The sequence below is a fragment of the Salvelinus fontinalis genome, chromosome 31 (genome assembly GCF_029448725.1).
Source record: "Salvelinus fontinalis isolate EN_2023a chromosome 31, ASM2944872v1, whole genome shotgun sequence".
In the NCBI taxonomy this organism is placed as follows: Eukaryota; Metazoa; Chordata; class Actinopteri; order Salmoniformes; family Salmonidae; genus Salvelinus; species Salvelinus fontinalis.
In genome coordinates, this window is record NC_074695.1 from 2791481 (window position 1) to 2818285 (window position 26805).

General features: G+C 46.7%; 2 protein-coding genes across 5 annotated transcripts in view; both read left to right on the forward strand.

The window, feature by feature from the left end:
* Nucleotides 1-24641, forward strand: part of tafazzin (tafazzin, phospholipid-lysophospholipid transacylase) — a 30362-nt gene extending 5721 nt beyond the window's left edge. Inside the window, exons 4-11 of one of the 4 annotated variants that reach the window (XM_055891108.1) lie at nt 6033-6078; nt 6486-6571; nt 9660-9740; nt 10540-10581; nt 12581-12643; nt 12836-12888; nt 13380-13457; nt 23135-24641. In XM_055891108.1, coding sequence (XP_055747083.1) covers nt 6033-6078; nt 6486-6571; nt 9660-9740; nt 10540-10581; nt 12581-12643; nt 12836-12888; nt 13380-13457; nt 23135-23236 — 551 coding nt within the window. In that variant the 3' untranslated portion in view covers nt 23237-24641. The remainder of the gene's footprint in view (nt 1-6032; nt 6079-6485; nt 6572-9659; nt 9741-10539; nt 10582-12580; nt 12644-12835; nt 12889-13379; nt 13458-23134) is intronic. The other 3 variants (XM_055891109.1, XM_055891111.1, XM_055891110.1) reach the window with 3 other exon arrangements.
* Nucleotides 13464-23127, forward strand: LOC129829420 (probable RNA-directed DNA polymerase from transposon BS). Its single transcript, XM_055891107.1, has 2 exons — nt 13464-13602; nt 13769-23127. Exon 2 carries the CDS (start codon nt 15753-15755, stop codon nt 16950-16952), a length of 1200 nt encoding a protein of 399 aa, XP_055747082.1. The 5' UTR covers nt 13464-13602; nt 13769-15752; the 3' UTR covers nt 16953-23127.
* Nucleotides 24642-26805: the final 2164 nt, after the last annotated feature.

A 26805-nucleotide genomic window follows, 5' to 3' on the forward strand; every position in this document is an offset into this window, starting at 1 on the left:
ATAATCCAGGTAGATGGTCAAAACATATTGACACGACAGTAGCTAAGAGCTGGAGAAGTCTGTCCATAATAAAGCGCTGTTCTACCTTAACAGCCCTATCAACAAGGCAGGTCCTACAGGCCCTAGTTTCTACCTTCTTAACACCCCTATCAACAAGGCAGGTCCTACAGGCCCTAGTTTCTACCTTCTTAACAACACTATAAACAAGGCAGGTCCTACAGGCCCTAGTTTCTACCTTCTTAACAGCCCTATCAACAAGGCAGGTCCTACAGGCCCTAGTTTCTACCTTCTTAACAACACTATCAACAAGGCAGGTCCTACAGGCCCTAGTTTCTACCTTCTTAACAACACTATCAACAAAGCAGGTCCTACAGGCCCTAGTTTCTACCTTCTTAACAACACTATCAACAAGGCAGGTCCTACAGGCCCTAGTTTCTACCTTCTTAACAACACTATCAACAAGGCAGGTCCTACAGGCCCTAGTTTCTACCTTCTTAACAACACTATCAACAAGGCAGGTCCTACAGGCCCTAGTTTCTACCTTCTTAACAACACTATCAACAAGGCAGGTCCTACAGGCCCTAGTTTCTACCTTCTTAACAGCCCTATCAACAAGGCAGGTCCTACAGGCCCTAGTTTCTACCTTCTTAACAGCCCTATCAACAAGGCAGGTCCTACAGGCCCTAGTTTCTACCTTCTTAACAACACTATAAACAAGGCAGGTCCTACAGGCCCTAGTTTCTACCTTCTTAACAGCCCTATCAACAAGGCAGGTCCTACAGGCCCTAGTTTCTACCTTCTTAACAACACTATCAACAAGGCAGGTCCTACAGGTCCTAGTTTCTACCTTCTTAACAGCACTATCAACAAGGCAGGTCCTACAGGCCCTAGTTTCTACCTTCTTAACAACACTATCAACAAGGCAGGTCCTACAGGCCCTAGTTTCTACCTTCTTAACAACACTATCAACAAGGCAGGTCCTACAGGCCCTAGTTTCTACCTTCTTAACAACACTATCAACAAGGCAGGTCCTACAGGCCCTAGTTTCTACCTTCTTAACAACACTATCAACAAGGCAGGTCCTACAGGCCCTAGTTTCTACCTTCTTAACAGCCCTATCAACAAGGCAGGTCCTACAGGCCCTAGTTTCTACCTTCTTAATAACACTATAAACAAGGCAGGTCCTACAGGCCCTAGTTTCTACCTTCTTAACAGCCCTATCAACAAGGCAGGTCCTACAGGCCCTAGTTTCTACCTTCTTAACAACACTATCAACAAGGCAGGTCCTACAGGCCCTAGTTTCTACCTTCTTAACAACACTATCAACAAGACAGGTCCTACAGGCCCTAGTTTCTACCTTCTGAACACCACTATCAACAAGGCAGGTCCTACAGGCCCTAGTTTCTACCTTCTTAACAACACTATCAACAAGGCAGGTCCTACAGGCCCTAGTTTCTACCTTAACAACGCTATCAACAAGGCAGGTCCTACAGGCCCTAGTTTCTACCTTCTTAACAACACTGTCAACAAGGCAGGTCCTACAGGCCCTAGTTTCTACCTTCTTAACAGCACTATCAACAAGGCAGGTCCTACAGGTCCTAGTTTCTACCTTCTTAACAGCACTATCAACAAGGCAGGTCCTACAGGCCCTAGTTTCTACCTTCTTAACAACACTATCAACAAGGCAGGCCCTACAGGCCCTAGTTTCTACCTTCTTAACAACACTATCAACAAGGCAGGTCCTACAGGTCCTAGTTTCTACCTTCTTAACAGCACTATCAACAAGGCAGGTCCTACAGGCCCTAGTTTCTACCTTCTTAACAGCACTATCAACAAGGCAGGTCCTACAGGCCCTAGTTTTGTCTCACCTGGACTACTGTTCAGTCGTGTGGTCAGGTGCCACAAAGAGGGACTTAGGAAAATCACAATTGGCTCAGAACAGGGCAGCACGTCTGGCCCTTAAAAGTACACGGAGAGCTAACATAAATAATATACATGTCAATCTCTCAGGGCTCAAAGTAGAGGACAAATTGACTTAACACTTACAAATACCAGTAGTGATTGACAAGCTGAATGCACCAAGCTGTCTGTTTAAACTATTAGCACACAGCTCAGACACCCATGCATACCCCACAAGACATGCCACCAGAGGTCTCTTCACAGTCCCCAAGTCCAGAACAGACTATGGGAGGCGCACAGTACTACATAGAGCCATGACTACATGGAACTCTATTCCACAGTACTACATAGAGCCATGACTACATGGAACTCTATTCCACAGTACTACATAGAGCCATGACTACATGGAACTCTATTCCACAGTACTACATAGAGCCAGGACTACATGGAACTCTATTCCACAGTACTACATAGAGCCATGACTACATGGAACTCTATTCCACAGTGCTACATAGAGCCATGACTACATGGAACTCTATTCCACAGTACTACATAGAGCCATGACTACATGGAACTCTATTCCACAGTACTACACAGAGCCATGACTACATGGAACTCTATTCCACATCAGGGAACTGATGCAGCAGGAGAATCAGATTTATAAAATAAACCTTATGTAACATGGGGGACTGTGAAGCAACACAAACATAGGCACAGACACATTCATACACACACATGATAACATATGCACTATACACACGTACACATGGATTCTGTGTTGTAGATATGTGGTAGTGGAGTAGGGGCCTGAGGGGGCACAGTGTGTTGTAGATATGTGGTAGTAGAGTAGGGGCCTGAGGGCACACAGTGTGTTGTAGATATGTGGTAGTAGAGTAGGGGCCTGAGGGCACACAGTGTGTTGTAGATATGTGGTAGTGGAGTAGGGGCCTGAGGGAACACAGTGTATTGTAGATATGTGGTAGTGGTGGAGTAGGGGCCTGAGGGAACACAGTGTGTTGTAGATATGTGGTAGTGGTGGAGTAGGGGCCTGAGGGAACACAGTGTGTTGTAGATATGTGGTAGTGGAGTAGGGGCCTGAGGGCACACAGTGTGTTGTAGATATGTGGTAGTGGTGGAGTAGGGGCCTGAGGGTTGTGTTGTAGATATGTGGTAGTAGAGTAGGGGCCTGAGGGCACACAGTGTGTTGTAGATATGTGGTAGTGGTGGAGTAGGGGCCTGAGGGAACACAGTGTGTTGTAGATATGTGGTAGTGGTGGAGTAGGGGCCTGAGGGTTGTGTTGTAGATATGTGGTAGTAGAGTAGGGGCCTGAGGGAACACAGTGTGTTGTAGATATGTGGTAGTAGAGTAGGGGCCTGAGGGCACACAGTGTATTGTAGATATGTGGTAGTAGAGTAGGGGCCTGAGGGCACACAGTGTATTGTAGATATGTGGTAGTAGAGTAGGGGCCTGAGGGAACACAGTGTATTGTAGATATGTGGTAGTAGAGTAGGGGCCTGAGGGAACACAGTGTATTGTAGATATGTGGTGGAGTAGGGGCCTGAGGGCACACAGTGTGTTGTAGATATGTGGTAGTGGTGGAGTAGGGGCCTGAGGGCACACAGTGTGTTGTAGATATGTGGTAGTGGAGTAGGGGCCTGAGGGAACACAGTTAATGTGTTGTGAAGTCTGTTGTGAATGTATTGTAATGTTTGTAAAATTGTACTGCCTTAATGTTCTTGGACCCCAGAAAGAGTAGCTGCTGCCTTGGCAGGAACAAATGGGGATCCATAATAAACCCCAGGAAGAAAAGCTTCTGCCTTGACAGGAACTAATGGGGATCCATAATAAACCCCAGGAAGAGTAGCTGCTGCCTTGGCAGGAACTAATGGGGATCCATAATAAACCCCAGGAAGAAAAGCTTCTGCCTTGACAGGAACTAATGGGGATCCATAATAAACCCCAGGAAGAGTAGCTGCTGCCTTGGCAGGAACTAATGGGGATCCATAATAAACCCCAGGAAGAGTAGCTGCTGTCTTGACAGGAACTAATGGGGATCCATAATAAACCCCAGGAAGAGTAGCTGCTGCCTTGGCAGGAACTAATGGGGATCCATAATAAACCTCAGGAAGAGTAGCTGCTGTCTTGACAGGAACTAATGGGGATCCATAATAAACCCCCAGGAAGAGTAGCTGCTGCCTTGACAGGAACTAATGGGGATCCATAATAAACCCCAGGAAGAGTAGCTGCTGCCTTGGCAGGAACTAATGGGGATCCATAATAAACCTCAGGAAGAGTAGCTGCTGCCTTGGCAGGAACTAATGGGGATCCATAATAAACCCCAGGAAGAGTAACTGCTGCCTTGGCAGGAACTAATGGGGATCCATAATAAACACCAGGAAGAGTAGCTGCTGCCTTGGCAGGAACTAATGGGGATCCATAATAAACCTCAGGAAGAGTAGCTGCTGTCTTGACAGGAACTAATGGGGATCCATAATAAACCCCCAGGAAGAGTAGCTGCTGCCTTGACAGGAACTAATGGGGATCCATAATAAACCCCAGGAAGAGTAGCTGCTGCCTTGGCAGGAACTAATGGGGATCCATAATAAACCCCAGGAAGAGTAGCTGCTGCCTTGGCAGGAACTAATGGGGATCCATAATAAACCCCAGGAAGAGTAGCTGCTGCCTTGGCAGGAACTAATGGGGATCCATAATAAACCTCAGGAAGAGTAGCTGCTGCCTTGGCAGGAACTAATGGGGATCCATAATAAACCCCAGGAAGAGTAACTGCTGCCTTGGCAGGAACTAATGGGGATCCATAATAAACACCAGGAAGAGTAGCTGCTGCCTTGGCAGGAACTAATGGGGATCCATAATAAACCTCAGGAAGAGTAGCTGCTGTCTTGACAGGAACTAATGGGGATCCATAATAAACCCCCAGGAAGAGTAGCTGCTGCCTTGGCAGGAACTAATGGGGATCCATAATAAACCCCAGGAAGAGTAACTGCTAACTTGGCAGGAACTTTTTCGGAGCCATAATAAATATCAAAGTTCCAGAGTGGGATCTCTGCTAGTTATGAAGTTATGGGTTAGGGTTAGGCAGCGTCTTTTTCCCAACGCAGTTGAGCCAAAACCACGCCCCGTTATTCAGAGGGGCCTTCTACTACGCTCCCATTGGCTAGCGAGCGTTGTCTCACTCACAGGCGATCAGCACCGAGACAGTGGCCTTCCAAGGTAATGATGGAACGTGTAATTTTACAATTAGCTGCCTATTATTATCATGTAACATTTGCCCATGGTTTTATTTTCAGAGTTGTAAAAATGTCTCTCTCTGCTGAATTCCCTGTATTGAAGGTCAGCTAAGTTAACCTAGAAACCTTAACGTTACTTGGTCGGTATTTGAAGTTGTTATATTATCATTAGTAGTCTATCAGGTAAACACATATGCTTATTATTCATAATTTCTCAAATATTTATTAGTTAGTCATACAGTGGAATACACTATTCTCCAGCCATTGAATCTGTCTGAGGGATGTTAACAGCTAGCTGGGTCCACCACATTATGTTAGTATATTTATTAGTTAGTCATTCAGTGGAATACACTATGCTACAGCCATTGGATCTGTCTGAGGGATGTTAACAGCTAGCTCGGTCCACCACATTATGTTATTATATTTCTCAATCTTGAAATACAAGGGGAAATGTTATTAATCAGTGACTGAAATGTCACCCTACGTGATATTCACTTCCGGACTTGGAGACTTGGAGACTTGGAGAGGCTCAAAGTGTTGTAGAACTCCTCTCTGAATAACGGGCCGTGGTTTTGGCTCAACTGTGTTGGGAAAAAGAAAGGCGTGGCCCAGCATAGTATCCCTCCCGTTCACATCCTGCAAATCACCAGCAGAGGGCGACCATTTTGAATCCATTTCCCATTCACTCTTTTGGGATGCTTACTAATTGGATCATAAGTCTAAAAGTAGCAGAGATTCCACTCTAGAACTTTGATATGCCCGTAGAGTATATCATTTGCAACAATATATTGAAAACTTTGCCAAATCCAAGATGGTATATTTTTAATATTCATGTTTATATTTTTAAATATTCCCTCTCCTCTCTCCCTCTTTCTCTCTAACAGGAGTTCTGAGACTCAGACACCTCTGGAACTTCAACAAGATGCGCTGGTGAGTGATGCTGTGTTTATTAGGTGTCCATATGCATACTCATGTTATTATTGTTGTTGTGGGACTTGAGGAGAAAAAGCTGCCACTTAAATATTTGATCCTCTTCTTTAGCACGCTAATCCTTCTTTAGCACGCTAATCACTTACACTGTTTAAGCTAGAAGCGCCGTGTGTGTGCCTGTCTTGTCTGATTGGACAGTATGTGTTCTGTCTGGTTTCTGATTGGAAAGTGTGTGTGCCTGTCTTGTCTGATTGGACAGTATGTGTTCTGTCTGGTATCTGATTGGACAGACCTGTCTGGTTTCTGATTGGAAAGTGTGTGTGCCTGTCTTGTCTGATTGGACAGAATGTGTTCTGTCTGGTATCTGATTGGACAGACCGTGATCTGTCTGGTTTCTGATTTGACAGGACTCCGGCAGCGTCGGACATCTGTTTCACCAAAGAGTTACACTCCAGATTCTTCAGCAGAGGGAAGTGTGTTCCCGTCTGCAGAGGTGAGGATGGGAGGCAGAGGGAAGTGTGTTCCCGTCTGCAGAGGTGAGGATGGGAGGCAGAGGGAGGCAGAGGGAAGTGTGTTCCTGTCTGCAGAGGTGAGGATGGGAGGCAGAGGGAAGTGTGTTCCTGTCTGCAGAGGTGAGGATGGGAGGCAGAGGGAAGTGTGTTCCCGTCTGCAGAGGTGAGGATGGGAGGCAGAGGGAAGTGTGTTCCCGTCTGCAGAGGTGAGGATGGGAGGCAGAGGGAGGCAGAGGGAAGTGTGTTCCCGCCTGCAGAGGTGAGGATGGGAGGCAGAGGGAGGCAGAGGGAAGTGTGTTCCCGTCTGCAGAGGTGAGGATGGGAGGCAGAGGGAAGTGTGTTCCTGTCTGCAGAGGTGAGGATGGGAGGCAGAGGGAAGTGTGTTCCTGTCTGCAGAGGTGAGGATGGGAGGCAGAGGGAGGCAGAGGGAAGTGTGTTCCTGTCTGCAGAGGTGAGGATGGGAGGCAGAGGGAGGCAGAGGGAAGTGTGTTCCCGTCTGCAGAGGTGAGGATGGGAGGCAGAGGGAAGTGTGTTCCCGTCTGCAGAGGTGAGGATGGGAGGCAGAGGGAGGCAGAGGGAAGTGTGTTCCTGTCTGCAGAGGTGAGGATGGGAGGCAGAGGGAAGTGTGTTCTCGTCTGCAGAGGTGAGGATGGGAGGCAGAGGGAAGTGTGTTCCTGTCTGCAGAGGTGAGGATGGGAGGCAGAGGGAAGTGTGTTCCTGTCTGCAGAGGTGAGGATGGGAGGCAGAGGGAAGTGTGTTCCCGTCTGCAGAGGTGAGGATGGGAGGCAGAGGGAAGTGTGTTCCTGTCTGCAGAGGTGAGGATGGGAGGCAGAGGGAAGTGTGTTCCCGTCTGCAGAGGTGAGGATGGGAGGCAGAGGGAAGTGTGTTCCTGTCTGCAGAGGTGAGGCTGGGAGGCAGAGGGAGGCAGAGGGAAGTCTGTTCCCGTCTGCAGAGGTGAGGATGGGAGGCAGAGGGAAGTGTGTTCCTGTCTGCAGAGGTGAGGATGGGAGGCAGAGGGAGGCAGAGGGAAGTGTGTTCCTGTCTGCAGAGGTGAGGATGGGAGGCAGAGGGAGGCAGAGGGAAGTGTGTTCCTGTCTGCAGAGGTGAGGATGGGAGGCAGAGGGAGGCAGAGGGAAGTGTGTTCCTGTCTGCAGAGGTGAGGATGGGAGGCAGAGGGAAGTGTGTTCCCGTCTGCAGAGGTGAGGATGGGAGGCAGAGGGAAGTGTGTTCCTGTCTGCAGAGGTGAGGATGGGAGGCAGAGGGAGGCAGAGGGAAGTGTGTTCCTGTCTGCAGAGGTGAGGATGGGAGGCAGAGGGAAGTGTGTTCCCGTCTGCAGAGGTGAGGATGGGAGGCAGAGGGAGGGACTGTGTGGCACAGGAGGTTGGTGGCACCTTCCATTTGGGAGGACATGCTCAGATTTTTTACCAGTCACAAATGTATTACTAGTAAGAGGTAATGTGATATTTTGTTTTCATTTCAATTTTTGTGACCCGGAGGCTACCGTGGTAACGTGACAAGTCATGTTTGTGCCTGTGAGAGTCCGACTAGTAGCAGTGTTTTTAAAAAAATATGTTTTTATATTATATTATTTTTTATATTATATTATATTTATATATATTTATATTTATATTAACCCTTTCTACCCTTGACTTTTTCCTCTTCAGAAGACAGAAATATCCTTTTGTTTTTACAGCTTTTTTGTTACATTTGGGAAGTATTCAGAGCCCTCGGCTTTTTCCACATTTTGTTATGTTGCACAATAATTCAAAATTGTATTAAACTTATATATTTATTCGAAAATTACACAAAATAATGACAAAGCTAAAACGAGTTTTTAGAAATGTTAGCAAATTTCGTAAAAATAAAAACCTTATTTACATCAGTATTCAGACCCTTTGCTGTGAGACTCGAAATTGAGCTCAGGTGCATCCTGTCTCCATTGATCATCCTTGAGATGTTTCTATAACTTGATTGGAGTCCACCTGTGGTAAATTCAATTGATTGGACATGATTTGGAAAGGCACACACCTGTCTATATAAGGTCCCACAGTTGACAGTGCATGTCAGAGCAAAAACCAAGCCATGAGGTCGAAGGAATTCAGCAATCGGGGGAGAAGGGCCTTGGTCAGGGAGGTGACCAAGAACCCGATGGTCACTCTGACCGAGCTCTATAGTTCCTCTGTGGAGATGGGAGAACCTTCCAGAAGGACAACCATCTCTGCAGCACTCCACCATTCAGGCCTTTATGGTAGAGTGGCCGAGGGAAGCCACTCCTCAGTAAAAGGCACATGACAGCCCACTTGGAGTTGCCAAAAGGCACCTAAAGGACTCACACCATGAGAAGCAAGATGCTCTGGTCTGATTAAACCAAGATTGAACTTTTTGGCATGAATGCCAAGAGTCACATCTGGAGGAAATCTGGCACCATCCCTACGGTGAAGCATGGTGGCGGCAGCATCGTGCTGTGGGGATGTTTTTCAGCGGCAGGGACTGGGAGACTAGTCAGAATCAAGGCAAAGATGAATAGAGCAAAGTACAGAGAGATCCTCGATGAAAACCTGCTCCAGAGCGCTCAGGACCTCAGACTGGGGCGAAGGTTCACCTTCCAACAGGACAACGACCCTAAGCACACAGACAAGACAACGCAGGAGTAGCTTCGGGACAAGTCTCTGAATGTCCTTGAGTGGCCCAGCCAGAGCCCGGACTTGAACCTGATTGAACATCTCTGGAGAGACCTGAAAATAGCTGTGCAGCGATGCTCCCCATCCAACCTAACAGAGATTGAGAGGATCTGCAGAGAAGAATGGGAGAAACTCCCCAAATACAGGTGTACCAAGCTTGTAGCATCATACCCAAGAAGACTGTAATGTTTTTCCTTGCTAAGAGGTGTGGTTGTCTCTCCATGTGTTTCTCTTGTATATATTGGTGTGCCTGTGTCTCCTAGGTGATGGGTTAGGGTTAGCGTCATACCCAAGAAGACTGGAGGCTGTAATGTTTTTCTTTACTAAGAGGTGTGGTTGTCTCTCCATGTGTTTCTCTTGTATATATTGGTGTGCCTGTGTCTCCTAGGTGACGGGGTGTATCAGAAAGGCATGGACTTTATCCTGGAGAAGCTGAATGGAGGGGACTGGGTACACATCTTCCCTGAGGGTACGATCTCTCGCTGTGTGTTACAGGGGGAAGGTCCTCTACTGTGTGTTACAGGGGGAAGGTCCTCTACTGTGTGTTACAGGGGGAAGGTCCTCTACTGTGTGTTACAGGGGGAAGGTCCTCTACTGTGTGTTACAGGGGGAAGGTCCTCTACTGTGTGTTACAGGGGGAAGGTCCTCTACTGTGTGTTACAGGGGGAAGGTCCTCTACTGTGTGTTACAGGGGGAAGGTCCTCTACTGTGTGTTATAGGGGGAAGGTCCTCTACTGTGTGTTACAGGGGGAAGGTCCTCTACTGTGTGTTACAGGGGGAAGGTCCTCTACTGTGTGTTACAGGGGGAAGGTCCTCTACTGTGTGTTACAGGGGGAAGGTCCTCTACTGTGTGTTATAGGGGGAAGGTCCTCTACTGTGTGTTACAGGGGGAAGGTCCTCTACTGTGTGTTACAGGGGGAAGGTCCTCTACTGTGTGTTACAGGGGGAAGGTCCTCTACTGTGTGTTACAGGGGGAAGGTCCTCTACTGTGTGTTACAGGGGGAAGGTCCTCTACTGTGTGTTACAGGGGGAAGGTCCTCTACTGTGTGTTACAGGGGGAAGGTCCTCTACTGTGTGTTACAGGGGGAAGGTCCTCTACTGTGTGTTACAGGGGGAAGGTCCTCTACTGTGTGTTACAGGGGGAAGGTCCTCTACTGTGTGTTACAGGGGGAAGGTCCTCTACTGTGTGTTACAGGGGGAAGGTCCTCTACTGTGTGTTACAGGGGGAAGGTCCTCTACTGAAACTGACACTCTGTTTCCTCTCTCAGGGAAAGTCAACATGACTGAGGAGTTCATACGGCTGAAATGGGGTGAGTTCCCTGGGTCTGTCTTCCTGGGTGGGGTGAGTTCCCTGGGTCTGTCTTCCTGGGTGGGGTGAGTTCCCTGGGTCTGTCTTCCTGGGTGGGGTGAGTTCCCTGGGTCTGTCTTCCTGGGTGGGGTGAGTTCCCTGGGTCTGTCTTCCTGGGTGGGGTGAGTTCCCTGGGTCTGTCTTCCTGGGTGGGGTGAGTTCCCTGGGTCTGTCTTCCTGGGTGGGGTGAGTTCCCTGGGTCTGTCTTCCTGGGTGGGGTGAGTTCCCTGGGTCTGTCTTCCTGGGTGGGGTGAGTTCCCTGGGTCTGTCTTCCTGGGTGGGGTGAGTTCCCTGGGTCTGTCTTCCTGGGTGGGGTGAGTTCCCTGGGTCTGTCTTCCTGGGTGGGGTGAGTTCCCTGGGTCTGTCTTCCTGGGTGTGTCTTCCTGGGTGGGGTGAGTTCCCTGGGTCTGTCTTCCTGGGTGGGGTGAGTTCCCTGGGTCTGTCTTCCTGGGTGGGGTGAGTTCCCTGGGTCTGTCTTCCTGGGTGGGGTGAGTTCCCTGGGTCTGTCTTCCTGGGTGGGGTGAGTTCCCTGGGTCTGTCTTCCTGGGTGGGGTGAGTTCCCTGGGTCTGTCTTCCTGGGTGGGGTGAGTTCCCTGGGTCTGTCTTCCTGGGTGGGGTGAGTTCCCTGGGTCTGTCTTCCTGGGTGGGGTGAGTTCCCTGGGTCTGTCTTCCTGGGTGGGGTGAGTTCCCTGGGTCTGTCTTCCTGGGTGGGGTGAGTTCCCTGGGTCTGTCTTCCTGGGTGGGGTGAGTTCCCTGGGTCTGTCTTCCTGGGTGGGGTGAGTTCCCTGGGTCTGTCTTCCTGGGTGGGGTGAGTTCCCTGGGTCTGTCTTCCTGGGTGGGGTGAGTTCCCTGGGTCTGTCTTCCTGGGTGGGGTGAGTTCCCTGGGTCTGTCTTCCTGGGTGGGGTGAGTTCCCTGGGTCTGTCTTCCTGGGTGGGGTGAGTTCCCTGGGTCTGTCTTCCTGGGTGGGGTGAGTTCCCTGGGTCTGTCTTCCTGGGTGGGGTGAGTTCCCTGGGTCTGTCTTCCTGGGTGGGGTGAGTTCCCTGGGTCTGTCTTCCTGGGTGGGGTGAGTTCCCTGGGTCTGTCTTCCTGGGTGTCACTACTAAAGGTCAGGGGTGCAAAGTCGTCACTTTTCGGTAATATTTGCCCGTTTTGATCTCAAAATAGGTCATCCACATGAATCGTGAAGATCCATAAAGGAGAAGGCTCAGAGTGGATCACCCGTTGAGGGATCACTACCTTCTCTCACCAAGTTAATGACTGAGCACAGAATGCATCCTACAAATAGAATAACAGAGTTCAGAATGAGAATATCAGAGTGATGTCATATAGGTCATACCAGAGTGATGTCATACCAGAGTGATGTCATACCAGAGTGATGTCATACCAGAGTGATGTCATACCAGAGTGACGTCATATCAGAGTGATGTCATATCAGAATGAGAATATCAGGGTGATGTCAGAATGAGAATATCAGAGTGATGTCAGAATGAGAATATCAGAGTGATGTCATACCAGAATGAGAATATCAGGGTGATGTCATATCAGAATGAGAATATCAGGGTGATGTCATATCAGAATGAGAATATCAGAGTGATGTCAGAATGAGAATATCAGAGTGATGTCAGAATGAGAATTTCAGAGTGATGTCATAGGTCATATCAGAGTGATGTCATTTCAGAATATCAGAGTGATGTCATATGAAAATATCAGAGTGATGTCATATCAGAACGAGAATATCAGAGTGATGTCATATCAGAGTGATGTCATGTCATATGAGAATATCAGAGTGATGTTATATGAGAATACATTTACATTTAAGTCATAATACCAGAGTGATGCCAGATATTATTGTATTATATATTACTGACTGTTGGAGCTAGAAACTAATTTCGCTGCAACTGCGATAACATCAGTTAATCTGTGCACGTGATCAATAAACTTTGATTTGTATGTGTTTCAGGTGTGGGCCGTCTGATAGCAGAGTGCTCCCTTAACCCTGTCATTCTGCCTGTGTGGCATGTAGGTGAGTTACACCCCCCCCCCCCCCCCCCCACACACACACACACACACACACACACACACACACACACACACACACTGACCACACACACACTGACCACACACACACACACACACACACACACTGACCACACACACACACCATGCACACACTTTGTGCACACGTTTTAACTTGTGTTCAATATTCCTGTCTCAGGTATGAGTGATGTCTTGCCCAATGAGCGCCCCTACATCCCTCGTACTGGACAGGTGAGAACACACACACTGGACGGATACACACACACACACACACACACACACACACACACACACACTGGACAGAGTCTCTCTCTCTCTCACACACACACACACACACACACACACACACACACACACACACACACACACACACACACACACACACACACACACACACACACACTGGACAGAGTCTCTCTCTCTCTCTCACACACACACACACACACACACACACACACTGGACAGAGTCTCTCTCTCTCTCACACACACACACACACACACACACACACACACACACACACACACACACACACACACACACACACACACACTGGGCAGAGACTGTCTCTCTCACACACACACTGGACAGAGACTCTCTCACACACACACACATACACACACACACACTGGACGGATACACACACACTGGACAGCGATAGAGAGACACACATACACCCTGACCTCTAACCCTTAACCTCTAACACCTGACCTCTGTGTTGTAGAGAATCACAGTCCTGATCGGGAATCCATTTACAGTCAAAGACCTTCTGGAGTCACTCCGACAACAGCAGAAGAGCCAGGTGAACACACACGCACGCACGCACGCACGTCAGGGAGACACAGGTCAGACAGTACGCACTGGGGTAGGACTAAAGACAGTACGCACTGGGGTAGGACTAAAGACAGTACGCACTGGGGTAGGACTAAAGACAGTATAACACTGGGGTAGGCCTAAAGACAGTACGCACTGGGGTAGGACTAAAGACAGTATAACACTGGGGTAGGACTAAAGACAGTATACCACTGGGGTAGGACTAAAGACAGTATAACACTGGGGTAGGACTAAAGACAGTATACCACTGGGGTAGGACTAAAGACAGTACGCGCTGAGGTAGGACTAAAGACAGTATACCACTGGGGTAGGACTAAAGACAATACACACTGGGGTAGGACTACAGACAGTACGCACTGGGGTAGGACTAGAGACAGTACGCACTGGGGTAGGACTAAAGACAGTACGCACTGGGGTAGGACTAAAGACAGTACGCACTGGGGTAGGACTAAAGACAGTACGCACTGGGGTAGGACTAGAGACAGTACGCACTGGGGTAGGACTAGAGACAGTACGCACTGGGGTAGGACTAGAGACAGTACGCACTGGGGTAGGACTAAAGGCAGTACGCACTGGGGTAGGACTAAAGACAGTACGCACTGGGGTAGGACTAAAGACAGTACGCACTGGGGTAGGACTAAAGACAGTACGCACTGGGGTAGGACTAAAGACGGTACACACTGGGGTAGGACTAAAGACAGTATAACACTGGGGTAGGACTAAAGACAGTATACCACTGGGGTAGGACTAAAGACAGTATAACACTGGGGTAGGACTAAAGACAGTATACCACTGGGGTAGGACTAAAGACAGTATACCACTGGGGTAGGACTAAAGACAGTATACCACTGGGGTAGGACTAGAGACAGTACGCACTGGGGTAGGACTAGAGACAGTATACCACTGGGGTAGGACTAAAGACAGTACGCACTGGGGTAGGACTAAAGACAGTACGCACTGGGGTAGGACTAAAGACAGTATACCACTGGGGTAGGACTAAAGACATTATACCACTGGGGTAGGACTAGAGACAGTACGCACTGGGGTAGGACTAGAGACAGTACGCACTGGGGTAGGACTAAAGACAGTATACCACTGGGGTAGGACTAAAGACAGTACGCACTGGGGTAGGACTAAAGACAGTACGCACTGGGGTAGGACTAAAGACAGTACGCACTGGGGTAGGACTAGAGACAGTACGCACTGGGGTAGGACTAAAGACAGTACGCACTGGGGTAGGACTAAAGACAGTACGCACTGGGGTAGGACTAAAGACAGTACGCACTGGGGTAGGACTAGAGACAGTACGCACTGGGGTAGGACTAAAGACAGTACGCACTGGGGTAGGACTAAAGACAGTATACCACTGGGGTAGGACTATAGACAGTACGCACTGGGGTAGGACTAGAGACAGTACGCACTGGGGTAGGACTAACTACACCCCAAAACAACATCTGGGTCAGATGGTTTAGACCCTTTCTTCTTTAAGGTTGCTGTTCCTATCATCGCCAAGCCTATCTCTGACCTTTTGAACCTGTCTCTCCTCTCTGGGGAGGTTACCATTGCTTGGAAGGCAGCCACAGTGCCTCCTTTATTTAAAGGGGGAGATCAATCTGATCCTAACTGTTAATGGCCAATTTCTATTTTGCCCTGTTTATCAAAAGTGTTGGAAAAACTTGTCAATAATCAACTGACTGGCTGTCTTGATGTCTATAGTTTTCTCTCTGGTATGCAGTCTGGTTCCCACTCAGGTTAATATATAATAATTAACTGACTGGCTTTCTTGATGTCTATAGTTTTCTCTCTGGTATGTATCTGGTTTCCGCTCAGGTTAATATATAATAATCAACTGACTGGCTGTCTTGATGTCTATAGTTTTCTCTCTGGTATGTATCTGGTTTCCGCTCAGGTTAATATATAATAATCAACTGACTGGCTGTCTTGATGTCTATAGTTTTCTCTCTGGTATGCAGTCTGGTTCCCACTCAGGTTAATATATAATAATCAATTGACTGGCTGTCTTGATGTCTATAGTTTTCTCTCTGGTATGTATCTGGTTTCCGCTCAGGTTAATATATAATAATCAACTGACTGGCTGTCTTGATGTCTATAGTTTTCTCTCTGGTATGCAGTCTGGTTCCCACTCAGGTTAATATATAATAATCAACTGACTGGCTGTCTTGATGTCTATAGTTTTCTCTCTGGTATGCAGTCTGGTTCCCACTCAGGTTAATATATAATAATCAACTGACTGGCTGTCTTGATGTCTATAGTTTTCTCTCTGGTATGCAATCTGGTTTCCATTCAGGTTATGGACGTGTCACTGCAACCTTTAAAGGTCCTCTATGATGTCACCATTGCCCTTGATTCTAAGCAATGTTGTGCTGCTATTTGTATTGACTTGGCCAAAGCTTTTGATACGGTAGACCATTCCATTATTTTGGGCCGGCTAAGGAGTATTGGTGTCTCTGAGGGGTCTTTGGCCTGGTTTGCTAACTACCTCTCTCAAAGAGTGCAGTGTATAAAGTCAGAAAATCTGCTGTCTCAGCCACTGCCTGTCACCAAGGGAGTACCCCAAGGCTCGATCCTAGGTCCCACGCTCTTCTCAATTTACATCAACAACATAGCTCAGGCAGTAAGAAGCTCTCTCATCCATTTAGATGCTGATGATACAGTCTTATACTCAGCTGGCCCCTCCCTGGATTTTGTGGTAAACGCCCTACAACAAAGCTTTCTTAGTGTCCAACAAGCTTTCTCTACCCTTAACCTTGTTCTGAACACCTCCAAAACAAAGGTCATGTGGTTTGGTAAGAAGAATGCCCCTCTATCCACAGGTGTGATTACTACCTCTGAGGGTTTAGAGCTTGATGTAGTCACCTCATACAAGTACTTGGGAGTATGGCTAGACGGTACACTGTCCTTCTCTCAGCACATATCAAAGCTGCAGGCTAAAGTTAAATCTAGACTTGGTTTCCTCTATTGTAATCGCTCCTCTTTCACCCCAGCTGCTAAACTAACCCTGATTCAGATGACCATCCTACCCATGCTAGATTACGGAGATGTAATTTATAGATCGGCAGGTAAGGGTGCTCTCGAGCGGCTAGATGTTCTTTACCATTCGGCCACCAGATTTGCCACCAATGCTCCTTATAGGACACATCACTGCAATCTATACTCCTCTGTAAACTGGTCATCTCTGTGTACCCGTCGCAAGACCCACTGGTTGATGCTTATTTATAAAACCCTCTTAGGCCTCACTCCCCCCTATCTGAGATATCTACTGCAGCCCTCATCCTCCACATACAACACCCGTTCTGCCAGTCACATTCTGTTAAAGGTCCCCAAAGCACACACATCCCTGGGTCGCTCCTCTTTTCAGTTCGCTGCAGCTGGCGACTGGAACGAGCTGCAACAAACACTCAAACTGGACAGTTTTATCTCAATCTCTTCATTCAAAGACTAAATCATGGACACTCTTACTGACAGCTGTGCCCAATAATATTTGTACCCTGTTTTGTGTTGCTACCATGTTGTTGTCATGTTGTGTTGCTACCATGTTGTTGTCATGTTGTGTTGCTACCATGTTGTTGTCATGTTGTGTTGCTACCATGTTGTTGTCATGTTGTGTTGCTACCATGTTGTTGTCATGTTGTCATGTGGTGTTGCTACCATGTTGTTGCCATGTTGTGTTGCTACCATGTTGTTGTCATGTTGTGTTGCTACCATGTTGTGCTACCATGTTGTGTTGCTACCATGTTGTGTTGCTACCATGTTGTTGTCATGTTGTGTTGCTACCATGTTGTGTTGCTACCATGTTGTTGCCATGTTGTGTTGCTACCATGTTGTTGCCATGTTGTGTTGCTACCATGTTGTTGTCATGTTGTGTTGCTACCATGTTGTTGTCATGTTGTGTTGCTACCATGTTGTTGTCATGTTGTGCTGCTGCCATGTTGTTGTCATGTTGTGTTGCTACCATGTTGTTGTCATGTTGTGTTGCTACCATTTTGTTGTCATGTGTTGCTGCCTTGCTACTTTGTTTTAGTAGGTCTCTCTTTATGTAGTGTTGTGTTGTCTCTCTTGTCGTGATGTGTGTGTTGTCGTATATTTTTTTTAAATTTATGTTTATTTTTAATCCCATTCCCCGTCCCCGCAGGAGGCCTTTTGCTTTTTGGTAGGCCGTCATTGTAAATAAGAATTTGTTCTTAACTGACTTGCCTAGTTAAATAAAAAATCTAAAGAAATGTTCACTCTGTCAATTAGGTTCGTATTGTGGAGTAACTACAATGTTGTTGATCCATCCTCAGTTTTCTCCTAATCACAGCCATTAAACTCTGTAACTGTTTTAAAGTCACCATTGGCCTCATGCTGAAATCCCTGAGCGGTTTCCTTACTCTCTGGCAACTGAGTTAGGAAGGACGCCTGTATCTTTGTAGTGACTGGGTGTACTTAATAACTTCAACATGTTCAAAGGGATGTTCTGTCTGCTTTTTACATTTTTACCCATCTACCAATTGGTGCCCTTCTTTGCGAGGCATTGGAAAACCTCCCTGGTCTTTGTGCTCGAATCTGTGCTTGAAATTCCCTGCTCGACTGAGGGACCTTACAGATAATTGTATGTGTGGGATGAGGTAGTCATTAAGAACCCCTGTTGATTCTTTAGAGTCTAAGACGTTGGGGGAGGGGTGGTGCTAAACGGACATGTTTTAAGACATACTATGGATCATTTAGCCATTTGATTTAGAATGTTAGGACACCTTTAAGTATAAAACATAAATAACAATAATTTCATAAAATATTGAATTTTGGTATTTAAATATTACTACATTGAATAACACATTTATAAATGGTGAAAAGGACAGTAAATAATAAATCCAAAGACACAAGATTCTGAAGTAAATCTACACATATTTAACCCCATTATTTGAGTTGACACAAAACTACCTCCATTAGTTGTTTTTTTAACTGGTTACATTCAGATGAGTCCTGTCGTAGAGCAAAACGGAGAAAACCATCGTGTTCGTGAGAGTCTCCCCTTTCCATTGAGTGGTCATGATAGTTTTTAGGTCAAACCGTTCGGACGCTACAGACATCGTCTCTAACTATGTCACCATCGCTGATGCGGAAGTGCCTGGATTGAGACGCATCCAATGCAACAATATCTCTAGATTAAACTGGCAGATTCTGACGGGGATGTTGACGGTGCGTCAATCGACTCTAGGGGGTTCAACCTTGGGAAAATCCTCTTCATTAACAGCAGACTCCTACATTTCCTCAGTGAAAACAATGTCCTGAGCAAATGTCAAATTGGCTTTTTACCAAAATGGGTGGCAGGTAGCCTAGTGGTTAGAGCGTTGGACTAGTAACCGAAAGGTTGCAAGTTCCAATCCCCGAGCTGACAAGGTAAAAATCTATCGTTCTGCCCCTGAACAGGCAGTTAACCCACTGTTCCTAGGCCGTCATTGAAAATAAAAATGTGTTCTTAAATGCCTATTGGATTTATTTGCCTAGTTAAATAAAAAATAAATAACAAAAACTACGACAGACCACATATTCACCCTGCACATCCTAATTTGACAAACAAACCAACCAAAGGCAGTATTCTCATGCTTTGTTGATTTCAAAAAAGCTTTTGGCTGAATTTGGCATGAGGGTCTGCTTTACAAGTTGGTGGAAAGCGGTGATGGGGGGAAATACGACAACATGTACATGAACAATCCATGTACACAAACAACAAGTGTTAAAATTGGCAAAAAACCACAGATTTTTATTTTTTATTATTATTATTTTACACGTCCGTGGGGTGACACAGGAAGTCCGTTTAACTATCATTGTAAGTAAGAATTTGTTCTTAATTGACTTGCCTAATTAAATAAAGGTTACGTTTAAAAAAACAAATTTAAACTTACTCTTTAAAGTTGTAATAGTAGAATCCACAAGGTGCAATTTCTATATTGGGTATTACATCATCAGTTCCTCTTGTCATTACAGACCTTAAAGATATTTATAACTTATCAGAAATGCCCAGATCAACTAGCCCATGCCAGCTACCGTTTTTATAGTTAGTGTTTTTTAGCCTATAGATAATGTTGTAATTTTGTGTCACTCAAATATCACATTATATACACATTAAATGTATATAAAGTATATAATTGCAAGAAAATTTGCTTTAAAACTGCTAAATGTTGTTTTCACCCCATGACCAAAATGTGTAGAATTGCAGGAAATAAGCTTTAAACCTGTAAAATTCTCTCCGCCAGTAAGAGGAGCGGTTTGTCATGAGCTTGTTGCCATGGAATGTGGTGCGACAGCTCGCGCGGGATGTTCCCCAACGCTGGGGCGAAACCGTTTAGGAACCACTGCTCTAGGGCAACGGTGTCTAGATATCATTTGTATTCGTGGTCCTGGCAACTGGACCTTTTTTGGAACACCATTATTTTTGTCTTACTGAGATTTACTGTCAGAGCCCAGGTCTGACAGAATCTGTGCAGAAGATCTAGGTGCTGCTGTAGGCCCTCCTTGGTTGGGGACAGAAGGACCAGATTATCTGAAAACAGTAGACATTTGATTTCTGAGTCCGGTAGGTTAAGGCTGGGTGCTTGTAGACTGTTTTAGTGCCCTTGCCAATTCTTTGATCATTTAAATATTTTTTATTTTATTTAACCTTTATTTAACTAGGCAAGTCAGTTAAGAACAAATTCTTATTTACAATGACATCCTACCGGAGAACAGTGGGTTAACTGCCTTGTTCAGGGGCAGAATGACAGATTTGTACCTTGTCAGCTCTGGGATTCGATCCAGCAACCTTTCGGTTACTGGCCCAACGCTCTAACCACTAGGCTACCTGCTGCTCCATGAGTAACTTTAAAGCTCTAAGGAGTGTGCCCCTCAGTTTGAGCACACAAAAAACGACATACATAAACATCAGCGCCACAGGTAACTTCCACAAAGCTGTGAACGAGGCACATAAAATTCGACATACTAATTAGGATCTGTCTAAAAATACTTTAATCAGTTCTAGAACCATTGCCCTTTATGGTTGTGAGGTGTGGAGTCCGCTCACCATTTAAACAGATAAAAATACACCTTATGGAACAGCGGGGACTGTGAAGAGACACAAACATAGTCACAATAACATACACACTATACACACGTACACATGGATTTTGTGTTGTAAATATATGATAGTAGAGTAGGGTCCTGAGGGCACACACTCAATGTGAAATCTGTTGTTAATGTAATGTTTTTCAAATTGTACTGCCTTAATGTTCCTGGACCCCAGAAAGAGTAGCTGCTGCCTTGGCAGGAACTAATGGGGATCCATAATAAACCCCAGGAAGAGTAGCTGCTGCCTTGGCAGGAACTAATGGGGATCCATAATAAACCCCAGGAAGAGTAGCTGCTGCCTTGGCAGGAACTAATGGGGATCCATAATAAACCCCAGGAAGAGTAGCTGCTGCCTTGACAGGAACTAATGGGGATCCATAATAAACCCCAGGAAGAGTAGCTGCTGCCTTGGCAGGAACTAATGGGGATCCATAATAAACCCCAGGAAGAGTAGCTGCTGCCTTGGCAGGAACTAATGGGGACCCATAATAAACCCCAGGAAGAGTAGCTGCTGCCTTGGCAGGAACTAATGGGGATCCATAATAAACCCCAGGAAGAGGAGCTGCTGCCTTGGCAGGAACTAATGGGGATCCATAATAAACCCCAGGAAGAGTAGCTGCTGCCTTGACAGGAACTAATGGGGATCCATAATAAACCCCAGGAAGAGTAGCTGCTGCCTTGACAGGAACTAATGGGGATCCATAATAAACCCCAGGAAGAGTAGCTGCTGCCTTGGCAGGAACTAATGGGGATCCATAATAAACCCCAGGAAGAGTAGCTGCTGCCTTGACAGGAACTAATGGGGATCCATAATAAACCCCAGGAAGAGATGCTGCTGCCTTGGCAGGAACTAATGGGGATCCATAATAAACCCCAGGAAGAGTAGCTGCTGCCTTGACAGGAACTAATGGGGATCCATAATAAACCCCAGGAAGAGTAGCTGCTGCCTTGGCAGGAACTAATGGGGATCCATAATAAACCCCAGGAAGAGTAGCTGCTGCCTTGGCAGGAACTAATGGGGATTCATAATAAACCCCAGGAAGAGTAGCTGCTGCCTTGGCAGGAACTAATGGGGACCCATAATAAACCCCTGGAAGAGTAGCTGCTGCCTTGGCAGGAACTAATGGGGATCCATAATAAACCCCAGGAAGAGTAGCTGCTGCCTTGGCAGGAACTAATGGGGATCCATAATAAACCCCAGGAAGAGTAGCTGCTGCCTTGGCAGGAACTAATGGGGATCCATAATAAACCCCAGGAAGAGTAGCTGCTGCCTTGACAGGAACTAATGGGGATCCAACATAAACCCCAGGAAGAGTAGCTGCTGCCTTGACAGGAACTAATGGGATCCATAGTAAATGCAAATACCAACCAAGAACTCACAAAATGGGACAAACACCTAATTGAGATTTTGCATGCAGAATTCTGCGAAAACATCCTCAGTGTACAACACAAAACCACAAATAATGCATGCAGAGTAGAATTAGTACGATACCCGCTAATTAGGAAATTCCAGAAAATAAACGTTAAATTCTAAAACTAACTAAAAGGAAGTGATTCCCAAACCTTCATTAGTAAAGCACTCACCTACAGAGAGATGTCCCTCAGCCAGCAACACAAGAGCCCCAGGACAACAACACAATTAGACCCAACCAAATCATGAGAAAACAAAAAGATAATTACTTGACACATTGGAAAGAATTAACAACAAACAGAGCAAACTAGAATGCTATTTGGCCCTAAACAGAGAGTACACAGTGGCAGAATACCTGACCACTGTGACTGACCCAAACTTAAGGAAAGCTTTGACTATGTACAGACTCAGTGAGCATAGCCTTGCTATTGAGAAAGGCCGCCATAGGCAGACATGGCTCTCAAGAGAAGACAGGCTATGTGCTCACTGCCCACAAAATGAGGTGGAAACCGAGCTGCACTTCCTAACCTCCTGCCCAATGTATGACCATATTAGAGAGACTACCCTGAAGAGATGAGTTGAGACCGAGTCTGCGTCTCTCACATGGGTAGGCAGACCATTCCATAAAAATGGAGCTCTATAGGAGAAAGCCCTGCCTCCTGCTGTTTGCTTAGAAATTCTAGGGACAGTAAGGAGGCCTGCGTCTTGTGACCGTAGAGTACGTGTAGGTGTGTACGTGTAACGGATGTGAAATGGCTAGCTAGTTAGCGGGTACGCGCTAGTAGCATTTCAATCAGTTACGTCACTTGCTCTGAGACTTAAGTAGTGTTGCCCCTTGCTTTGCAAGGGCCGTGGCTTTTGTGGAGCGATGGGTAACGCTGCTTCGTGGGTGACTGTTGTCGATGTGTGCAGAGGGTCCCTGGTTCGCGCCCGGGTCGGGGCGAGGGGACGGTTTAAAGTTATACTGTTACATACGGCAGGATCAAATCGGAAAGATGGGTAGGAGCAAGCCCATGTAATGCTTTGTAGGTTAGCAGTAAAACCTTGAAATCAGCTCTAGCCTTAACAGGAAGCCAGAGGCTAGCACTGGAGTAATATGATCACATTTTTTGTTGTACTCCATCACACAGATGGAGATGAGGAAGGCCCTGACAGATTCCATCCAGGAGGAGTTTCGTAGCCTGCGGACCAAGGCTGAGGCTCTCCACCAGCGGGTACAGACCACTACCTGAGCCCCAGGCTCCAGCCCGGCCTCCACACCTGGAGCCTACCCTAACCTCAGGGTACCAACTCAATATAGAGTGGACAAAGAGACTATACACACACACACAAACAGTAAACTATATTCACACACACACACACACCTGTGCCTCATAGTGTGTGCAGTCCAACCTGCTGTCTGATAAACCAGTGGTCACCAATGTGATAATTGCAAGGAGAATCCTGCGATGCCCTTCAAAAATCATTCAGTCAACATACAGGCAACGCTGAGAAAACATACAGGCAACGCTGAGAAAACAGTGTTTGAAACCAATTCAATGGGAATGTCCATAGAGCCAATGTTGTGTTTAACAGGCGTTGTACCAACTGTCCCGTTCCCTCCCGTGTTATGAAGTCATGTGACACTCACCTCTGTCCCCACGGTAACAGCAGAACTAGGAGTAGTGGAGTGAAGTGTGGTGCCCATGGTAACAGCAGAACTAGGAGTAGTGGAGTGAAGTGTGGTTCCCACGGTAACAGCAGAACTAGGAGGAGTGGAGTGAAGTGTGGTGCCCACGGTAACAGCAGAACTAGGAGTAGTGGAGTGAAGTGTGGTGCCCACGGTAACAGCAGAACTAGGAGTAGTGGAGTGAAGTGTGGTGCCCACGGTAACAGCAGAACTAGGAGTAGTGGAGTGAAGTGTGGTGCCCACGGTAACAGCAGAACTAGGAGTAGTGGAGTGAAGTGTGGTGCCCACGGTAACAGCAGAACTAGGAGTAGTGGAGTGAAGTGTGGTGCCCACGGTAACAGCAGAACTAGGAGGAGTGGAGTGAAGTGTGGTGCCCACGGTAACAGCAGAACTAGGAGTAGTAGAGAAGTGAACTGTGGTTCTGATCCTCTGGCAGCTTAGCAGGAACTGACATACAGCCAGGAAAAACTACGGGTCCTAATCACAAGTCCTTTCACTTTGTGCCCTCAATCTCTCTCTCTCTTGTACTCTGTTTCTCTCCCGTTCTCCATCTCTGTTTCTCTCCCGTTCTCCATCTCTGTTTCTCTCCCGTTCTCCATCTCTGTTTCTCTCCCGTTCTCCATCTCTGTTTCTCTCCCGTTCTCCATCTCTGTTTCTCTCCCGTTCTCCATCTCTGTTTCTCTCCCGTTCTCCATCTCTGTTTCTCTCCCGTTCTCCATCTCTGTTTCTCTCCCGTTCTCCATCTCTGTTTCTCTCCCGTTCTCCATCTCTGTTTCTCTCCCGTTCTCCATCTCTGTTTCTCTCCCGTTCTCCATCTCTGTTTCTCTCCCGTTCGCCATCTCTCTCACCTGATCCCTCCTGATTGTACTGTTATGCATCCTCGGTTCAGTCATCTCTGATCTCTATTGATCACATATCTATTACTGTGATTGAAACAATGACACCAATAAAGTACTGCATTTTGTTCATTTCTGAAGGTGTGTATTGTAGGAATGCTGTTAACTGTAATGACTTGGGCAGATACGTTTGGACATCAGTGAATCATGGAAGACATTGAAGAACTATTTTGTCACACTCACCTTTCCTACAGACAATTAGGATTAATTAAAGCCATGTGCCACGTTATCTGGTATATTTTTTGCTCTACAGTTTACCCACCTTTTGCAGAAAAATTAATTGAAAGTATAGGGAGTGTTACTTTTTATCAGAGTTTACCCCCCCCCTTTTTTACCACTACATAACTAAACCAACGCACATTCCCTCTAAAATCAAAGAGTATTTGTTCAATCTGAATATTTGACAAACCTAACATAATAGATTGGACTTGTTTGAGGCGAAAACATCTACTAACAGCCAAGAATCAGACCCGGATGTGGTTTTCCAACAGCAAGGCCCAAAGCATCGTGGCGGTGCTGCCATTGTCAGGAACACTGTTTCTTTATAATGAGCAATACATCTCCAACACCCATCACACTCAAACTGAAAATATATCTGGACATTTTACAATCAATTGGTTCATTTTTAAATTTCCACAGTATTACATTAATTGCAGCAAAGTTGGTTTTGGTTTCAGTCATGTATATGATCACGTTCCCCTGTTGTCAAAACAACAACAAAACAGATGATTGGTTGACAATAGAGCCCCCTACTACCCAGGCGGTGGCTGCAAGATGACGCTGGTGAAGAGCACAGAGGTTGAGGACACATCTTTGTATCTGTGACATCATCGCTTCTGTGACATCGTGGGCAGCGTCATGAAGACTTATCTCCATTTTAAGGTTGTAAATGTTCTTCCTCACGATTGGCTGATCCACCCTGATGGACAACGGGGTCACCAGGAGGAATCAGCCACCCAGTTGACTACATTAAGATGGTGGCGTTCTCAATGGCGCTGCCCGTGCTAATACGGCCTGTTGGCCACTAGAGGCCTCTACCGTTCTCTGTGATGAAGAGCAACTGCCCAAACTGCCAGTCGGCTGCAGTCTAAATTTCGTAGGTGCAAGTCGGACTATTTTTTATCCCCACAATGCAACACACTTTGAAAGGCTGTGACTATGACAAAAGTGATTTGTTAAAACGCGCCCATTCTCAACTGGGAAATCTCAGACTTCAGTGAGTTCAAGACAAATGGGAACTTAAGACATGAAGGTCAGTCAATCCGGAAAATGTCAAGAACTTTGAAAGTTTCTTCAAGTGCCGCCGCAAAAACTATCAAGCGCTATGATGAAACTGGCTCTCATGAGGACCGCCACAGGAAAGGAAGACCCAGAGTTACCTCTGTTGCGGAGGATAAGTTCATTAGAGTTACCAGCCTCAGATATTACAGCCCAAATAAATGCTTCACAGACTTCAAGTAACAGACACATCTCAACATGAACTGTTCAGAGGAGACTGCGTGAATAAGGTCTTCATGGTCGAATTGCTATAAAAGAAACCACTACTAAAGGACACCAATAAGAAGAGACTTGCTTGGGCCAAGAAACACGAGCAATGGACATCAGACTGGTGGAAATCTGTCCTTTGGTCTGGAGTCCCAAGTTGGAGATTTATGGTTCCAACCACCGTGTGTTTGTGAGACGCAGTGAGGGTGAACGGATGATCTCCGCATGTGTAGTTCCCACCGTGAAGCATGGAGGAGGAGGTGTTATGGTCTGGTTCCCACCGTGAAGCATGGAGGAGGAGGAGGTGGTGTAGTTCCCACCGTGAAGCATGGAGGAGGTGGTGTAGTTCCCACCGTGAAGCATGGAGGAGGAGGTGGTGTGATGGTGCTTTGCTGGTGACACTGTCAGTGATTTATTTAGAATTCAAGGCACACTTAACCAGCATGACTACCACAGCATTCTTTTCAACCTCAGGAGGCTGAAAAAATGTGGCTTGTCACCGAAAACTCTCACTAACTTTTACAGGTGCACAGTTGAGAGCATCCTGTCGGGCTGTATCACCGCCTGGTACGGCAACTGCACCGTCCTCAACCGCATGGCTCTCCAGAGGGTGGTGCGGTATGCACAACGCATCACCGGGGGCAAACTGCCTGCCCTCCAGGACACCTACACCACCCGATGTCACAGGAAGGCCAATAAGATCAAGGACATCAACCACCCGAGCCACTGCCTGTTCACACAGCTATCATCC

What these genes read in the sequence shown, in the direction of transcription:
- LOC129829420 (XM_055891107.1), top strand. Translation starts at nt 15,753, where the DNA reads ATGTCTATAGTTTTCTCTCTGGTATGCAATCTGGTTTCCATTCAGGTT.